Genomic DNA, 14,756 nt, shown 5'->3' on the forward strand with positions numbered 1-14,756 from the left:
CCGCTGGATGCCGGCGGCCGGCGGCCGAGCTCGCAGAGGCGGAGGGCGGCGGCGCGGGCGGCGGCGGCGGCGGCGGCGCGCGCGGCCGGCGGCCGAGCGGCAGGGGCGCGCGCCCGAGCGCTAGCGCGGGCCATGCCCGGCTCCACCCTCCAGCCCGACGGCGGCGGCGGCGAGGCGGCGGCCGGGCCCGGGGCGGCGGGCGGCGGGGACCCCGGCCCGGACCCCCCGCCGCCGCCCGCGGCCGCCGACGGGGAGGCCGCGCCCGGCCCGCGCCCCCCGCCGCCGCCCGAGCCCGACGCCGCGGCCGCCGCGCTGCGCCTGGCGCTCGACCGGCTCTCGGCGCTGGGGCTGGGGGCCGCGGGCGCCGAGGAGGGGCCGGCCGAGCCCGCGCCCCCCGACGGGCCCGCGGCCGGCGCGCCCCTGCCCGGCGCCCCGGGGCCGCGGCCGCAGCTGGAGCCCGACGTGAGCCCCCGGCCCTCGCCCCCCGACGTGTTCGCGGGCTTCGCGCCCCACCCCGCGGCGCTGGGCCCCCCGGCGCTGCTGGCCGAGCAGATGAGCGCCATCGGCAGCCGCAAGAAGAGCGTGAACATGACCGAGTGCGTGCCGGTGCCCAGCTCGGAGCACGTCGCCGAGATCGTGGGCCGCCAGGGTGAGTGGCCGCCGCGGGGGAAAGTTGGGTGCAGCCGCGCCCCGCCCTCCGGCCCCGCGCCGCCTTTGTCTGGGCCGCCTCCGGCCCCGGAAGGGGCCCCTCGGGCTGCCCCGGGAGCAGGGCGCAGGGGCCGGGGGCCAGCCCCGGGAGTGGGCGCGCTCCATCGGAAGGGGACTTGGCGGGCAGGGCTAGGGCGAGAAGCCTGACCCCACAAAGGGGGGCACGGGCCACTCGCCCCCCCGGGGACCCTGCCCCGGGGGCCAAGGGGCAGAACAGGACGCGAGCGGATTCCCCAGAGAGGGCAAGAGCAGGCAGGGTGGCCGGGGCGGGGGTGTGCGGGGCCGGCTCCGGGGCGGGCCCCCCAGTCCTCCGGGAGCAGGCCTGGGGGCGGCAGGCCCGGGTGTGGGGTCCCAGCGGTGGCATGGCTGGAGCGTCCCCGCGGCCGCCCCATTGTTCTCTTTGTTAGAGAGCCGGGCCGAGATTCGCAGGGTGACATCAGGCCGGCTGCAGCTCATTGGCCCTCGAGCTGCGGGGCGGGCGGCGGGCAGTGCCCGCGGGGCCGCAACTTTCCCCTGCCCTCCCTCCCTCCCGGCGCCCCTGCCTCCACCCAGCTCCCTGCTGACCGCCGGGCTCTGCCGGGTTCTAGAACGCGGGGTGGGGCCTGGGTGGGGCTCCTGGTGAGGCTGCAGGACGCTGGGCCATGGGGGGGCCTGCCAAAGGCGTGTCACCTGCCCCCTCCCCCCAGGCACGGCACCGCAGGGGCCCCTGCTCCATCCTTCCCTGGTTGTGGGTGGGGCCCTCCATCCCGGGGTGCGAGGCTCGGGTGTCCACCCAGGTGGGACACAGCGGGGACCGGGCAAGACCCAGAGGCCGTGCATCATCCCCCGAGCCTGCCAGCTGCCCCCACGAGCGGACACGGCATGACCCCCCGTCCCCGCCCCCCCATCACTGCCCCCTGTAAAGAAGCACTGTGCATCCTGAGTGCCCGTGAGCCCGCGGGGACAGGCGTCGAGACAGAGGCCCAGAGGTCATCTGGCCAAAGTCGCCAGGCTGTCGGCGGTGCCAGCGAGGGGGGACACCGCGGGAATGTGCACGTCCCCCCGGGAGGGTCCTCCTGCACAGCCACGGCCACTCAGGGTGGTGGCGAGAGGCAGTGGCCCTGGACCCAGCACCCTCTGGCGGCCAGGTCAGGGGGCTCGGCCGCTGCTGAGTGGGCGCCAGGGCCAGGAGAGGCCTGTGACAAGAGCCCCCCGCAGTAACGTGGGGACAGCACCTACCTTGGGACGTTAAGAGGCTTTGCCAGTGAGCTGCGGGTGCCGGGTCAGATGGGGAGCTCCGCAGCTCTAGAACTGTCAGTGGCTCCCAGCGCCTCTCACCCAGGTGTCCAGGACGCCCTTCCAGGCCCCTTGCACCCTCTCCCTGATCGCCCACCCCATGCTCCCCTCTGCGGGTTCCCAGACACGAGACTGTCTCTTCCGCCTGGCCTCTCCCCTTTGCTTGTTGCCGTCTCGGGCCAGGGCTGCCTCGACTTACCCAACCTCCCCGGTTTGTACCTTGTCCCCGAGATAGCGTCCCGCCGCGTCCGGGTCACACAGGGGGAAGGGGGCACTGCAGGAGGCTAAGGCCGGGGTCAGAGCTTGTAGCGGGGGCGGATCCCTCGTTTCTCCGGGCAGCCCGTACCTCTGGGGGTGGGTCGGGAAAGAGGGCTCTGCTTTCCAGAGCGCTTGAGGGGTCCAGAGAGGGGAGGCGGCCCCGCCTTTCGGACCAGCCCCGTGGAGGCTCTGAGGGGCTGAGCGGGGGTTTCTCCCTAGAGCTCAAAGGCACGCTTGCCTTGGAGGCGGCTGAAGGGTATGGCCTCGGGCAGGGGTCCCCCTGAGACCCTCCCGGGGCCCGCCTTGCCTGCCAGGCCCTGGGGCCACCCTGCCCAGTGGCTGCCCCCCAGCCCCTCCCCTGGGCCACGGGGGCCAGACGGGGGCCAGAGGGGGGCCCCAGCCGGGCTCTTGCGTGGTCACGGTTGGGTCTCCAGGGTCTTGCACGGGCCCCCCCTTCTGGTAAGGGGTGAAGCGAGGCCGCCGGCCACTGCGCCCCGTCCCTGGGCCTCTGTCCTCCTGGGCAGCACACGGTGGCCCCAGGCCGTCGTGCTCCCTCAGTCGGGGGGCTGCCTCGGGGACTCCCGGCCTCTCTGCTCACGTGGTTCCCTGCCTGTCCCCACCCCCAGCGGGCTCGGGTGCTTGTCCAGCAAGAAAGGGTTTTCTGGCTCCCCCTCCCCCCGCCCCACAGCGCACCCTGAGTCGGGTTTCCCTGTGGACAGATGAATCTGCCCCGTCCCCAAGCGAGCCCTCCCATGCCATGGGGGCTGGCGGGGAGGTGGGCTCGGACCGGAGCCCCCGCTGGTCCCACTCTTGGCCGTGGGTGGACTGGCTTTCGGTTCTGGGGTTCGCCCTCCGCCAGGAGCACCCCACCCCCGGGGGCCTCTTTCCCCTCCGCTCCCCCCATGGCTTGTGGCTTGGTTAATTCTGTACCCCATGGTCACGCAGGGGGCTCTGCAGGCTGGGGGCCTGTCTTCTGGGTCCCCAGTGTCTAGAGCCCCCCCAGAGTGGGCGGGGGGCCGCCCGCTGGTCTAGGCTCTGCACGGGGCCTTCCTGGGGAGGGTCTGGCCACAACGAGGGCACCCCATATGGGTATTTTCCGCCCGAGCCCAGCAAACCGGGGCTTGGTCCCCCTCCACTCAGGCTTGCCCAGATGTGTCCCGCCCCCCGACACCCAAGCCGCCTCGGTCTGCTCCAGCCTCGGACGCACCCCTATTCCCGCCAGGTCCCTGCCCACCTGGGTGGGAGCGGGAGGCACAGAAGGCCAGACCGGGGACCCCGTGCCTGGAGCATGTGGCCCCCCGGGGGGCCCTCGGGTGAACCCCCTGCCCACCGCTCAGGCCCCGGAGGTCGGGGTGCCCCAGCCCCGTTTTTACAAATGAAGAAACCGAGGCCGGGAAGGGTCCGTCCTGTGCCTGGGGGGCGGCGAGTCCCAGCCTCGGGGGTGGGGGTGCTTGGGGAGCCGGACACTTGGCGAGGAGCCTGGGAGGTGCCTTCCCCGCTCCAGGCCGTCAGGGCGGCTTCCTGGAGGAGGGGGCGCGGGGCCATGACTTGATGCTGGGGAGGGGGGCGAGAGGAGCCTGCCCGGTGGCAGGCCTCACTGTGAGGGACGGTGGGAGGGGGAGCTGCAGTAGGCGGGGCCGTGGTTTGGGGTGCCCGTGAGGCGCTGTGGCTGCTGAGGGCAACCGTGGAACTGGGGGAGCAGCAGGGAGAGGGGACCTGCCTGCCCCCCCAATGCAGGGCATGGCCCCCTTTTCCTCCAAGGCCCTGATCCCCCCGGTGGATCCGCCCCTGGCCCGGGGCTGCCGGGGGGAGCTGCAGCCCCCTACCCTGCTTGTACCTGGGGGCCCAGGGGTCTCACCCGGGGCCTCCATTCAAGACTCCCCAGGGGGTCCCTGGCTGTTGAAGGTTGCAGGGACGGCGGCCCCCGTCGGCCTCAGCGGGGACCCTGCTCCCCACAGACCCCCCCAGCCTGGCCCCGGCAGCAGTGATGGTGGGTCCTTGGGCGCAGCCCACCTGGGCCCTTTGCAGGCCCCTTACACCAGGGCAGCAGGGGAAACTGAGGCTCGCAGAGGCCTCTCCAGCCGGGGCCCAGTTAGGGGGTCACCTTCAGCCGCTGGTCAGGAGGAACTCATAGGTGCTTTCTGCGCCCTGAGCCTCAGTTTCCCCAGACGGGGGGCCAGTCTCGGCGGCTCCCTCCTGACTCCCGTGCCAGCCCCCGCGCCGCCCCCCCCGCCCCCCGGGACCGAAGGGGATGCCGAGGCCCGGCCGGGGGCCCTCACCCAGCCTCTCCCCTCCCCCGCAGGCTGCAAGATCAAGGCGCTGCGCGCCAAGACGAACACGTACATCAAGACGCCGGTGCGCGGCGAGGAGCCGGTGTTCATCGTGACGGGCCGCAAGGAGGACGTGGAGATGGCCAAGCGCGAGATCCTGTCGGCTGCCGAGCACTTCTCGGTCATCCGCGCCACGCGCGGCAAGGCGGGCGGGCCTCCGGGCGCCGCGCCGGGACCCCCGGGCCTGCCGGGCCAGACCACCATCCAGGTGCGCGTGCCCTACCGCGTCGTGGGGCTGGTGGTGGGCCCCAAAGGTGCCACCATCAAGCGCATCCAGCAGCAGACGCACACCTACATCGTCACGCCGGGCCGCGACAAGGAGCCGGTGTTCGCCGTCACCGGCATGCCCGAGAACGTGGACCGCGCCCGCGAGGAGATCGAGGCGCACATCACGCTGCGCACCGGCGCCTTCACCGACGCCGGCCCCGACAGCGACTTCCACGCCAACGGCACCGACGTCTGCCTCGACCTGCTGGGCGCGGCCGCCGCCGGCCTCTGGGCCAAGGCCCCCAAGCCGGGGCGCCGGCCCCCCGCGCCCCCCGCTGGCCTGCGCGGGGACCCCGAGGCCTTCTACGCGGGGGGCCGGGGGCTGGGGCCGGACACGGGCCCCTCCAGCCCCTACGGCGCGGGCAACGGCGGCCTCACCTTCGGGGGCGACGGCCCCGGGACGCCCGCCGCACCCCCCGAGGACTGCGACTTCGGCTTCGACTTCCTGGCGCTGGACCTGACCGTGCCGGCGGCCGCGGCCATCTGGAGCCCCTTCGAGCGGGCCGCGCCCCTGCCGGCCTTCGGCGGCTGCTCGGCCATCAACGGGGCCCCCGCGCCGCCCCCCGTGGCCGCCCGCCGCGGCAGCACGGCCGGCACCCCGCGCCACTCGCCCACGCTGCCCGAGCCGGGCGCGCTGGGCCTGGAGCTGCCGCTGGCGCGCCGCGGCGGCCCGGACCCCGCGGGCGCCCTGTCCTGGCTGCCGCCGCAGGGTCCCCTCGCGTGCTTCCCGGCACCCGGCTCGCTGCCGGGCAGCGCCCCGGGGCCCGCCGTGGACGAGAGCGCCCGCAAGGCCCCGGCGGCTGCGGGCGGCGCGGCCTCGGCGCGGGAGTGCGTGGTGTGCGCCGAGGGCGAGGTGATGGCCGCCCTCGTGCCCTGCGGCCACAACCTCTTCTGCATGGACTGCGCGCTCCGCATCTGCGGCAAGAGCGAGCCCGAGTGCCCGGCCTGCCGCACGCCCGCCACGCAGGCCATTCATATCTTTTCCTAGCCCGCGGCCCTCAGGCCATTAGGCCGCCGGGAGCAGGTGCAGCCACGGGCGCAGGGGGGGTGGGAGAGGGGGCGCGGGCGGGGGACGGGGCGGGGGACACAGGGGCCGCGCCCGCCAGCCTTGCCGGTGGAGCTTTAACTCGCGTCCCAGGCGCGGAGGCGGCGAGCCGGCGGCCGAGCTACAGTCCCTAAGTACCAGTGTTGAGTCGATAGGTTAAAATAAACAAGGAAGAAAAGGTCCGCTTGCACTTTTTTGTTTAAGACACCCCCCTCTTCCCGCGGAGTGAGCTTTTGAAAAAACAACAACAAAGTTTTTACAGCCTTGGGTTATCGTTCTTTTGTACGGAGCCGTTTTCTGATCCGAGAGCATTTGTTTTCCCCGGCGGTTCTCAGCCTGTGCCGACCCCCGCCGGTGGGGCTGTTTCTACTCCGTTTTCCAGGCTCACCGTTTACCGTTTTCTACACCAACCACACGCGGCCGGGGCGGGGGAGCGGGGCGTCCCAGAGATTTCTAACGTTTTGTTTTTTTAATTTTTTTATTATTTTATTTTTATGTTTATTATTGTTGTTTTTGTGGGTTTTTGTTTTTTTTTTTTTTACTTTTTACCTCTTGTGTATATGTAGGGAATTTATAGGGAAATATGTACTTTATGGAATAAATTTTAAGAACTAAAAATATATTTTATTTTAAATAAAATAACGGACCCTTAACCTTACCCAGCTAAATCACTGATTATATATTTGTTGAGCTGACTTAAGGGTTAAGAAAATTGTATCAAGAGTTTTATTTTTTGACTTCAAAGCCTTCTTAATAAAGTCTTTTTACTACACGTGAGCTCGCGGCCTCGGTGTGGTGTGGGGGGCCGGGGGAGACTGGGAGCAGGACGCCCACCGTTGGCTCCTCGACCCTCACTGTCCAGGGGAAGGTGGGCTGCAGGCAGCCCCGATGCGGGGACCAAGCTGCCCCCCAAGTTCAGGGCTGAATCTTGGGCCCCCGCCGGGGGGTGTCCCCATCAGCCCGTCTGCAGTCGTGCAGGTGGGGGGAACCGAGGACTGGAGCTGTCCAGGGCCCGCCCCCCACGGAGGGCTGAGCAGGGGCCTCGAGGTCCACCCTGGGACCCACCCCGCTGGAGAGCAGGTGCCCGCCTTCAGGGAGGGCTTGGGACTGGCTGGGGACAGGGCAGGGGGCCGAGGTGCCCGCAGGGAGGGGTGGGCAGCGGGGAGCACAGCCCTCTGCGAAGGCGTGGCGGGGGGGGTCCCGAGACGGGCAGGGACACCTGTGTCCACGTGCCACAAGGGCCAGTGAGGGGCCAAGGAGCCGCAGAGCTGGAGGCGGCGCCTGCGCGCAGACCCCAGCCCCTCCTGCTGAGAGCAGGACACCCGGACACGGAGCTCTGTCCTGGGCTGTGGAGCGGGCGGGGGTCTCAGGAGAGCCCTGCCTGGTGCTGGCCCAGAACCCCCCCAACCTGTAAGTCGGGGGGCTCCTAGCTCGGACCCCTCCGGCCTTCCAGCTCTGGGGGGAGCCTGGGCCTGGACTCAGAGTGGGAGGGGTGGGTCTGGGCCTGGTGATATGGGGGAGGGCACAGGGAAGTGGGGTGCCAAGGCCAGGAAGTGGGGGGCAAGCCACCCGCAAGGAGCCGGGGTCACGGGAAAGGCAAGGTGGTTGGGAGGGAGTCTTTGGGAAGGAGATGGGTGGGGCCGCGGGGGCAGGGGCCTGCAGGGGGCAAGCTGAGTGTCTTTGGGCGTTTCGGCCACGGGAGCAGCAGGTGGGGTCAGCTTATCAGTTACATGCCCTAAATTTGGAGAAAGCCGAGGTACCTCAAAATGCCCAGAGGAGGCTGGGAGGAGCTAGCAGGACAAGACGGTGTCCGGTGACCGTGCCAAGGTCCCGTGGCTCGGGCCCAGGGCTCTGCTCCGGCGGGCCACCACCTACCTGGAGAGCCTGCCTGCAGGTGCACTGAGAGCCTGGCCCAGGGCAAGTGCTCAATGCACGCTGGCCCGTGAGGGTCCCCCTCGGGCCCAGGGGGTCGCTGCCCTCAAGGTGCTGACAATCCTCGGGCTCGGGCTGGACACAGACCCCTTGCTCTGAGGCCAGGAAGAATCCAACAAACACAGCAAAAGAACAGTGCCTGAGCACTTGGTGCTTAATATTTGTTGGATAGGTGGAGGGAAGGATGGATGATGGATGGATAGGTGATGGATGGATGGATGGAAAGACATAGGTGGATGGATGGTGATTGGGTGGGTGGATGGATGCGTGGATGGGTCGATGGATGGGTGGTGGATGGGTGGATGGATGAAAAGACAGATGGGTGGATGGGTGGGTTGGTAGGTGAATGAATGGTTGGATGAGTGAATGGGTGGATGGATGATTGGATGGATGGGTGGTTAGATGGGTGGATGGATGGATGGAAAGATGGATGGGTAGATGAATAGGTGGTTAGATGGGTGGATGGATGGATGGGTGGAAAGATGGATGGGTGGATGGATGATGGTTGGGTGGGTGGATGGATGAAAAGACAGATGGGTGGATGGGTGGGTTGGTGGGTGAATGGATGGTTGGATGAGTGAATGGGTGGATGGGTGGATGGATGATTGGATGGATGGGTGGTTAGATGGGTGAATGGGTGGATAAATGGATGGATGGATGGGTGGGTGGGTGGATGGGTGGATGGGTGGATGGATGGGTGGTTGGGTAGATGGATGGGTGGGTGGGTGGGTGGAAAGATGGATGGGTGGATGGATGATGGTTGGGTGGGTGGATGTATGTGTGGATGGGTGGATGGATGGGTGGTTGTGTGGATGGATGGATGGATGGGTGGAAGGGTGGGTGGGTGGGTGAATGGATGGTTGGATGAGTGAATGGGTGGATGGGTGGATGGATGATTGGATGGATGGGTGATTAGATGGGTGGATGGGTGGATGGGTGGATGGATGGATGGATGGAAAGACAGATGGGTGGTTAGACGGGTGGATGGATGGATGGATGGGTGGATGGGTGGATGGATGGATGGATGGATGGATGGAAAGACGGATGGGTGGTTAGACGGGTGGATGGATGGATGGATGGATGGATGGATGGATGGATGGATGGATGGAAAGACGGATGGGTGGATGGATGGATGGATGGGGGATGGATAGGTGGGTGGATGGATGGGTGGGTGGGTGGTTGGATGGATGGGTGTTTGGGTGGATGGTTGGGTGGTTGGATGGGTGGAAGGGTGGGTGGGTGGAGGGGTGGGTGGGCAGATGGATGGATGGCTAGGTGGGTGGATGGATGGGTGGGTAGATGGGTGGATGGATGGAGGTGGGTGTGTGCAGGAGCTCAAGGGAGGGTACGTGAATTCTGTCTGAAGATTCAGAGGCAAGCTGGCCAGAGGAGTTGGCTAGATGCAGGGGTTGGCTAAGAGCAGGTGGAGCCCCGTGAGTACTGTCAGAACCTCTGAGGGTGAAGGAGCCCGTGAGCTGTCCGAGCCCGGGCCCACAGCTGGAGAGCCCGGCGTAGGACCCTGAAAACGCACAGCTCCAAAGGGCTCCCTGGCCCCGAGCAAGCCGAGGCTGCTGGAGCCGGGTGGAGCCGGGGGTGGCTCCTCGCGGCTGACCCCGTCAAGAGGTCGGGGAAGCTGCGGGCTGTGGCCGCAGCGGGTACGGGGCCAGAGGTCGGAGGGTGTGGCCGCAGGCAGCGGGGACGGAGCAAGAACGAGGCTCAAGACCTGGACGTTGTCCCTCGTCCAGACAGGGCCAAGGAGCGTGAAGCCGCGTGGGGAGCCGGTAAGCCACTGCTCGAGGAGAATTCGACGCCGAGCAGAGCAAAAAGGATATTTTGCTCACGCAGACCCCTCTGGGGGGCTGTGCCCTGACAGCACCCAACAGTTTCATTTTCCGAAGAATTTAGGATGAGTCATCTTGAACCTAAAGCAGCGGCGGGAGTGATTTGATCAGAGGGGAAACGGCTTTCACAACTGGGTTTGCGTCTGTGTGAGAGAGACCTTTTTCTTTTCTTTGGGGTAAACTTGTGAAGATATTTGTCACTGGCATTTGCTCTGATCTGGGCGGATTAATCAAGAACTGATTGGGTTGCAAATCTTAGTCCAGGAGCTTCTAAAACAACTGTGTAGCGAAGCACAGCCGATCCTATCCCGGACTTGGCTGAGAAAATGCAGTCCGAGCGGCACAGCTGCGGGAAACCCTCTCCATGACGTGCGTCGAGCCGCGCGCGCTGCCGTGGGAATCCCTCCCCCACGTGATGCGTGGGGACCTGCGCGCGCTGCTAGCCGAGCTACCCCTGGTTTAATCTCGGTATGAATGTGTGAACTGCAGGGAAAATTGTTTCAGTATGTTAAGCTGACCCTTCTGTGGCATGGAAAGCATGCTGGAGCATTTTTTGTTCCTAAGCTGACTTTACGCTCTGTTCACTGAGAAAGAACCTTCTAGAACAGAGTTCGGCAAACTACGGTCCACAGGCCAAATCTGGCCCACTCCCAGTGTCTGTAAATCAAGTCTGGTTTGTGCACAGCCTCACCCATTCACTTCCTATCATCCCTGCACTCTGAGGGGCCGTGGCAAAGGCCGTCTGCCCAGAGCTGAAAATATTGACTCTGGCGTTTGTGGCCCTGGCGGGGTTTTGTGGACCTGCAGAAAATAACTGGGACCTCGAGAGCGCAGTCTTGTCCATCTGAACGTTCTATGACGATGGAAAGGTCTACATTTTGTGTACTTAAAACGCAGCTGCCGTGATTGTGGAAAGGAGCCTACCTCTATTTTTTTTTTTTTTAATTTTAATTTTAATTTTTAAAAATTGATTTTGTAAAAATGTTACATTAAAAAATATATATACATATATGAGGTCCCATTCAGCCCCCCCCATCCCATCACTCCCCCCCCAGCAACACTCCCTTCATCATGACACATCCATTGCCCCCGGCAAGTACATCTCTGGGCATCTCTGCACCTCATGGTCATTGGTCCACATCATGGCCCATACTCTCCCACGTTCCATCCAGTGGGCCCTGGGAGGATTTACAATGTCCGGTGATTGCCCCTGCAGCACCGTCCAGGGCAACTCCAAGTCCCAAAGGCGCCTCCACATCTCATCTCTTCCTGCCACTCCCCATATCCATCAGCCACCATGTCCACTTTTCCCAAGGAGACTACCTCTCAAAAAGGTTTGATGACTTCAAATTTAAATGTCGATAGCCACACGTGGCTGGTGGCTTTGTACCAGGCAGCATCTCTAGAATGTTCCAGTGGCATTGTCCAGTAGGACTTTTGCAATGCTGGAAATGTTCTAGATCTGCTCCAAGCAGTGCAGGAGCCGCCAGCCCCACGTGGCGATCGCGCACTTGAACGCGGCCGGCGCAAGCACCAAGCCCAAGTTTTCCTTTTATTTAGCCTTAATTTAAAGGCAGAAGCAGCCGGCAAAACTCTTTTTGCTCTGCGGGCTTTGAGATGCTCTTCAAGCGACGCAGAGGGCTCAGGCGTGTAAGACGCCCGGCGAGAATGTGATCCTGAGCGTCGGGCTGCAGTCGAAGACACTGTGTTTTTTGGCACGTTTATGTTTACTTTGACGGGTGTAGTTTTGATGATTTCTTCAAAAGCCAAGTCTTGGGCTGAGCTGGCCGTGGAGGGGGAGGCTGGGACGCCAGGATGCCCGGAAATGGGGACAAGAGCGGGGGAGTGGGTGGGGGTCCCGGCCGGGGTGGGACAAGAGTGGGGGGCAGAGCATGCGGGCTGTGGGGGTGGCGGAGCGGAGCCCGCCGTGACCCCCGCGGAAGGGTCCCTGCCGTGGCAGGGGGCGAAGGGAGGGGCCTTGAGACGGGGTTGTCTGGGGAGGGGGGCAGGGGGCGGACTTGGAGAGGGGCCCGGAGGCTCTGCTGAGGCTGCGCAGGCGAAGGAGGGGGCCCCGTGCCCAGGAGCGCAGGAGCCTCCAGAAGCGGGAACAGGCGGTGGTCGTCGGCCGAAGCGGCGCTGGTGCAAATTACCAGGACTCGGGGGCTTTTTTTTCCCCAAATTCTACTCAATTTATTCATTTTTTTAAAAATATTACATTAAAAAAATATGAGGTCCCCCATTCACCCCCTCTGCCCCCACCCCACCACTCCCCCCACAGTAACACTCCCCCCCTTCATCATGACACATCCACTGCATCTGGTGAGTACATCTCCAGGCATCGCTGCACCCCATGGTCAGTGGTCCACACCATAGCCCACACTCTCCCACGTTCCATCCAGTGGGCCCTGGGGGGATCTACAATGTGCCGTAGTTGTCCATGAAGCACCACCCAGGACAACTCCAAGTCCCGAAAATGCCTCCACATCACATCTCCTCCTCCCATTCCCCGCACCCAGCAGCCACCATGGCCACCCTTCCCACACCAATGCCACATTTTCTCGATTATTAACCACAATAGTTCATGAATAGAATATCATTAAGTCCACTCTGATCCTTACTGTATTCCTCCTTCCTGTGGACCTTGGATTGGTTGTGTCCACTCCACATCTATGTCAAGAGGGGGCTTAAATTCCACATGGATACTGCATGCAATCCTCCTGCTTTCAGTTGTGGGCACTCTAGGCTCCCTGGTGTGGTGGTTGACATTCTTCAACTCCATGTTAGCTGAGTGGGGTAAGTCCAATAAACCAGAGTGCAGGAGCTGAAGTCTGTTGAGGCTCAGGGCCTGGCTATCACATGGTCAGTCCAGAGATTCAAATCCCCTAGATATATCTTAAACCCCAGCATCGGGGGGCTTTTATAAAGGGGAGTTATTGGGGTAGAAGCTGACAGTCCACAGGCCCTAAAGAGTCCAACTCAAGGCACCATGAGAGGTCCTTCCTCCCCAGTCACTGGCCGCGTGGTGACCGAGATGGCGGCGACGTCTGCGCGGCCCAGCCTCCCTCTTCCTCTAAGACCCGTGGGCCCAGCTCCTGCCCAGCTCGGCTGTGGGCTGGGATGGGGCTCGGCTCTCGGGGCTTCTCGGCCGCCCTGTCCTCTTCACAAGGTCAGCTGTAAACTACCGGGCCGGCTCACCTCTCTCCGGGGCTCCAGTGTCAAAACCAAGCTTTCTCCTCTGCCGAGTCTCTTCCGAGTATCTACTTCCCCGTGCGGGTGTCGGTTTATACAGCCCACCAAGGGGGCAGGGACACGACCCCCCGCGCCCTAATGGCGCGGTCGAATCACAGCCCTAATCTTGATTTAATCAAGTAAACGTAAAGCCTTTGAATTGAAAACAATCCAGGGGCATCACGCCTAGAGGAGCAGACCAGTTCACAAACACAAGCTCTAGATCTCTTTTTTAAAGCTTATCAATAGAGAAGCGGATTTGGCTCAACGGATGGAGCGTCCTCCTGCCACATGGGAGGTGCAGGGTTCAAACCCCGGGCCCCCGACCCGTGTGGAGCTGGACCATGCGCAGTGCTGATGCGTGCCAGGAGTGCCGTGACACACGGGGGTGTCCCCGCAGGGGTGTCCCCCGCATAGGGGAGCCCCACGCGCAAGGAGTGCGCCCTGTAAGGAGAGCCGCCCAGCGCAAAAGAAAGTGCAGCCTGCCCAGGAATGGCGCCGCACACACGGAGAGCTGACACAGCAAGATGATGCAGCAAAAAGAAACACAGATTCCCGTGCCGCTGACAAGAATGCAAGAGGACACAGAAGAACACAGCGAATGGACAGAAAAAGCAGACAACAGCCGGGTGGGGGGAGGGCAGGAGAAATAAATAAAAAATCTTTAAAAAAAAAATGTATCAATACTATCACACTGCCACAGGCAGGGACACGGATTCTGCCCGGAAGCTTCAGAAGGAACGCAGCTGTGCCGCGACCTCGCTTTTGGGACTTCTGACCTCCGGAACGTTCTATGAGAATTCGTCGGTGTCGTTTAAGCCACCGCGGTTTGTGGTGAGCTGTTACAGCAGCGACAGGAGACTAACAGCTGTGTGGAAAGGCGGCTCCTTGGAGGAACGGCTGCTCTGAGGGGCTGGGCGGGGGTTCCCGGGTGAGCCTGCAGCGTCTGGTGACTCCAGGAAGCGAGGACGTGCTTGGAAAAAAACCACAATGATGGGGACACGTCAAAGCGCCGCCGCCGCGTGCCAACTGAAAGCTCTACTGACCGCCAAAGTTGGAACGATGCGTCCTGGGAGATCCAGGCCACGGGTAAATTCGAATTTCGAGTACTTGACGGGTCATCTTGGAGGGTGACGTCCCTTGCCGTGTTTGGGAGAGGACAGCCGTATCCAAATTAACGAGTCCCCGACGACGGGGGCTGGAACTGGGCGTCCCGGGTTTGAATCTGGCGGCGCTTGGAGGATGCAGGAGAAGAGGCAGCAGCTGCTGGAGCCACAGTGGCAAGGACGCGCCCCCGAGCTCCGGCTCGTGCTCCCCCAGTCCTGCCGCCCTTGCAGGTGAACGGGAGGTGAAGGTCAAAGGCCGTCAACGAGAGGGAGAGTGCAGGGACCTGGGCTGGCGACTCATTCCACAGGTATGTGTGCAGAGCCACAGGGCACTGGGTCCCCGCCAGAGCGGGGGGTGGGTTTGCTCTGGGGCATGATGCAGGGTGAGCCTGAGAACCCCCCAAGGGCTTATATTTGCCCCCCAACCATTTCACTGCCAATCAGCCCGGGGGGGTGGACCAGAACTTCCCGTTCTCTGTCGCCACCGTGTGGCCAGTATGGCACATTACACCCTGTACCCCCAGCAGGAGGGAAACCTGGTTTCTTGGTGTAAAGTGGGGGTGAAGGACCCCTCGCTCCCCCCAGGCTGTGAGCTCCACCTGGGCACAGAGGGGCTCTCCTTTCTCACCATTCACCTCTGATCATCCCTCGCCCAGCAGCTCAGAGAGTGCATGGAGTAGGCGCTCCAAAAATGTTTGTTGATTGAATGACAGAGCAGAAAGAAGCTAGAGCTGCTTTGAACTCAGGCAGGTCCCTCTTGCCCGGT

General features: G+C 63.9%; 1 protein-coding gene across 1 annotated transcript; it reads left to right on the forward strand.

The window, feature by feature from the left end:
• The first annotated feature begins 71 nt into the window (after positions 1–71).
• MEX3D (mex-3 RNA binding family member D) lies at positions 72–5,915 on the forward strand. Its single transcript, XM_058282158.2, has 2 exons — positions 72–649; positions 4,544–5,915. Exons 1-2 carry the CDS (start codon positions 133–135, stop codon positions 5,824–5,826), a joined length of 1,800 nt encoding a protein of 599 aa, XP_058138141.1. The 5' UTR covers positions 72–132; the 3' UTR covers positions 5,827–5,915.
• The last annotated feature ends 8,841 nt before the right edge of the window (positions 5,916–14,756 follow it).

The sequence above is a fragment of the Dasypus novemcinctus genome, chromosome 19 (genome assembly GCF_030445035.2).
Source record: "Dasypus novemcinctus isolate mDasNov1 chromosome 19, mDasNov1.1.hap2, whole genome shotgun sequence".
In the NCBI taxonomy this organism is placed as follows: Eukaryota; Metazoa; Chordata; class Mammalia; order Cingulata; family Dasypodidae; genus Dasypus; species Dasypus novemcinctus.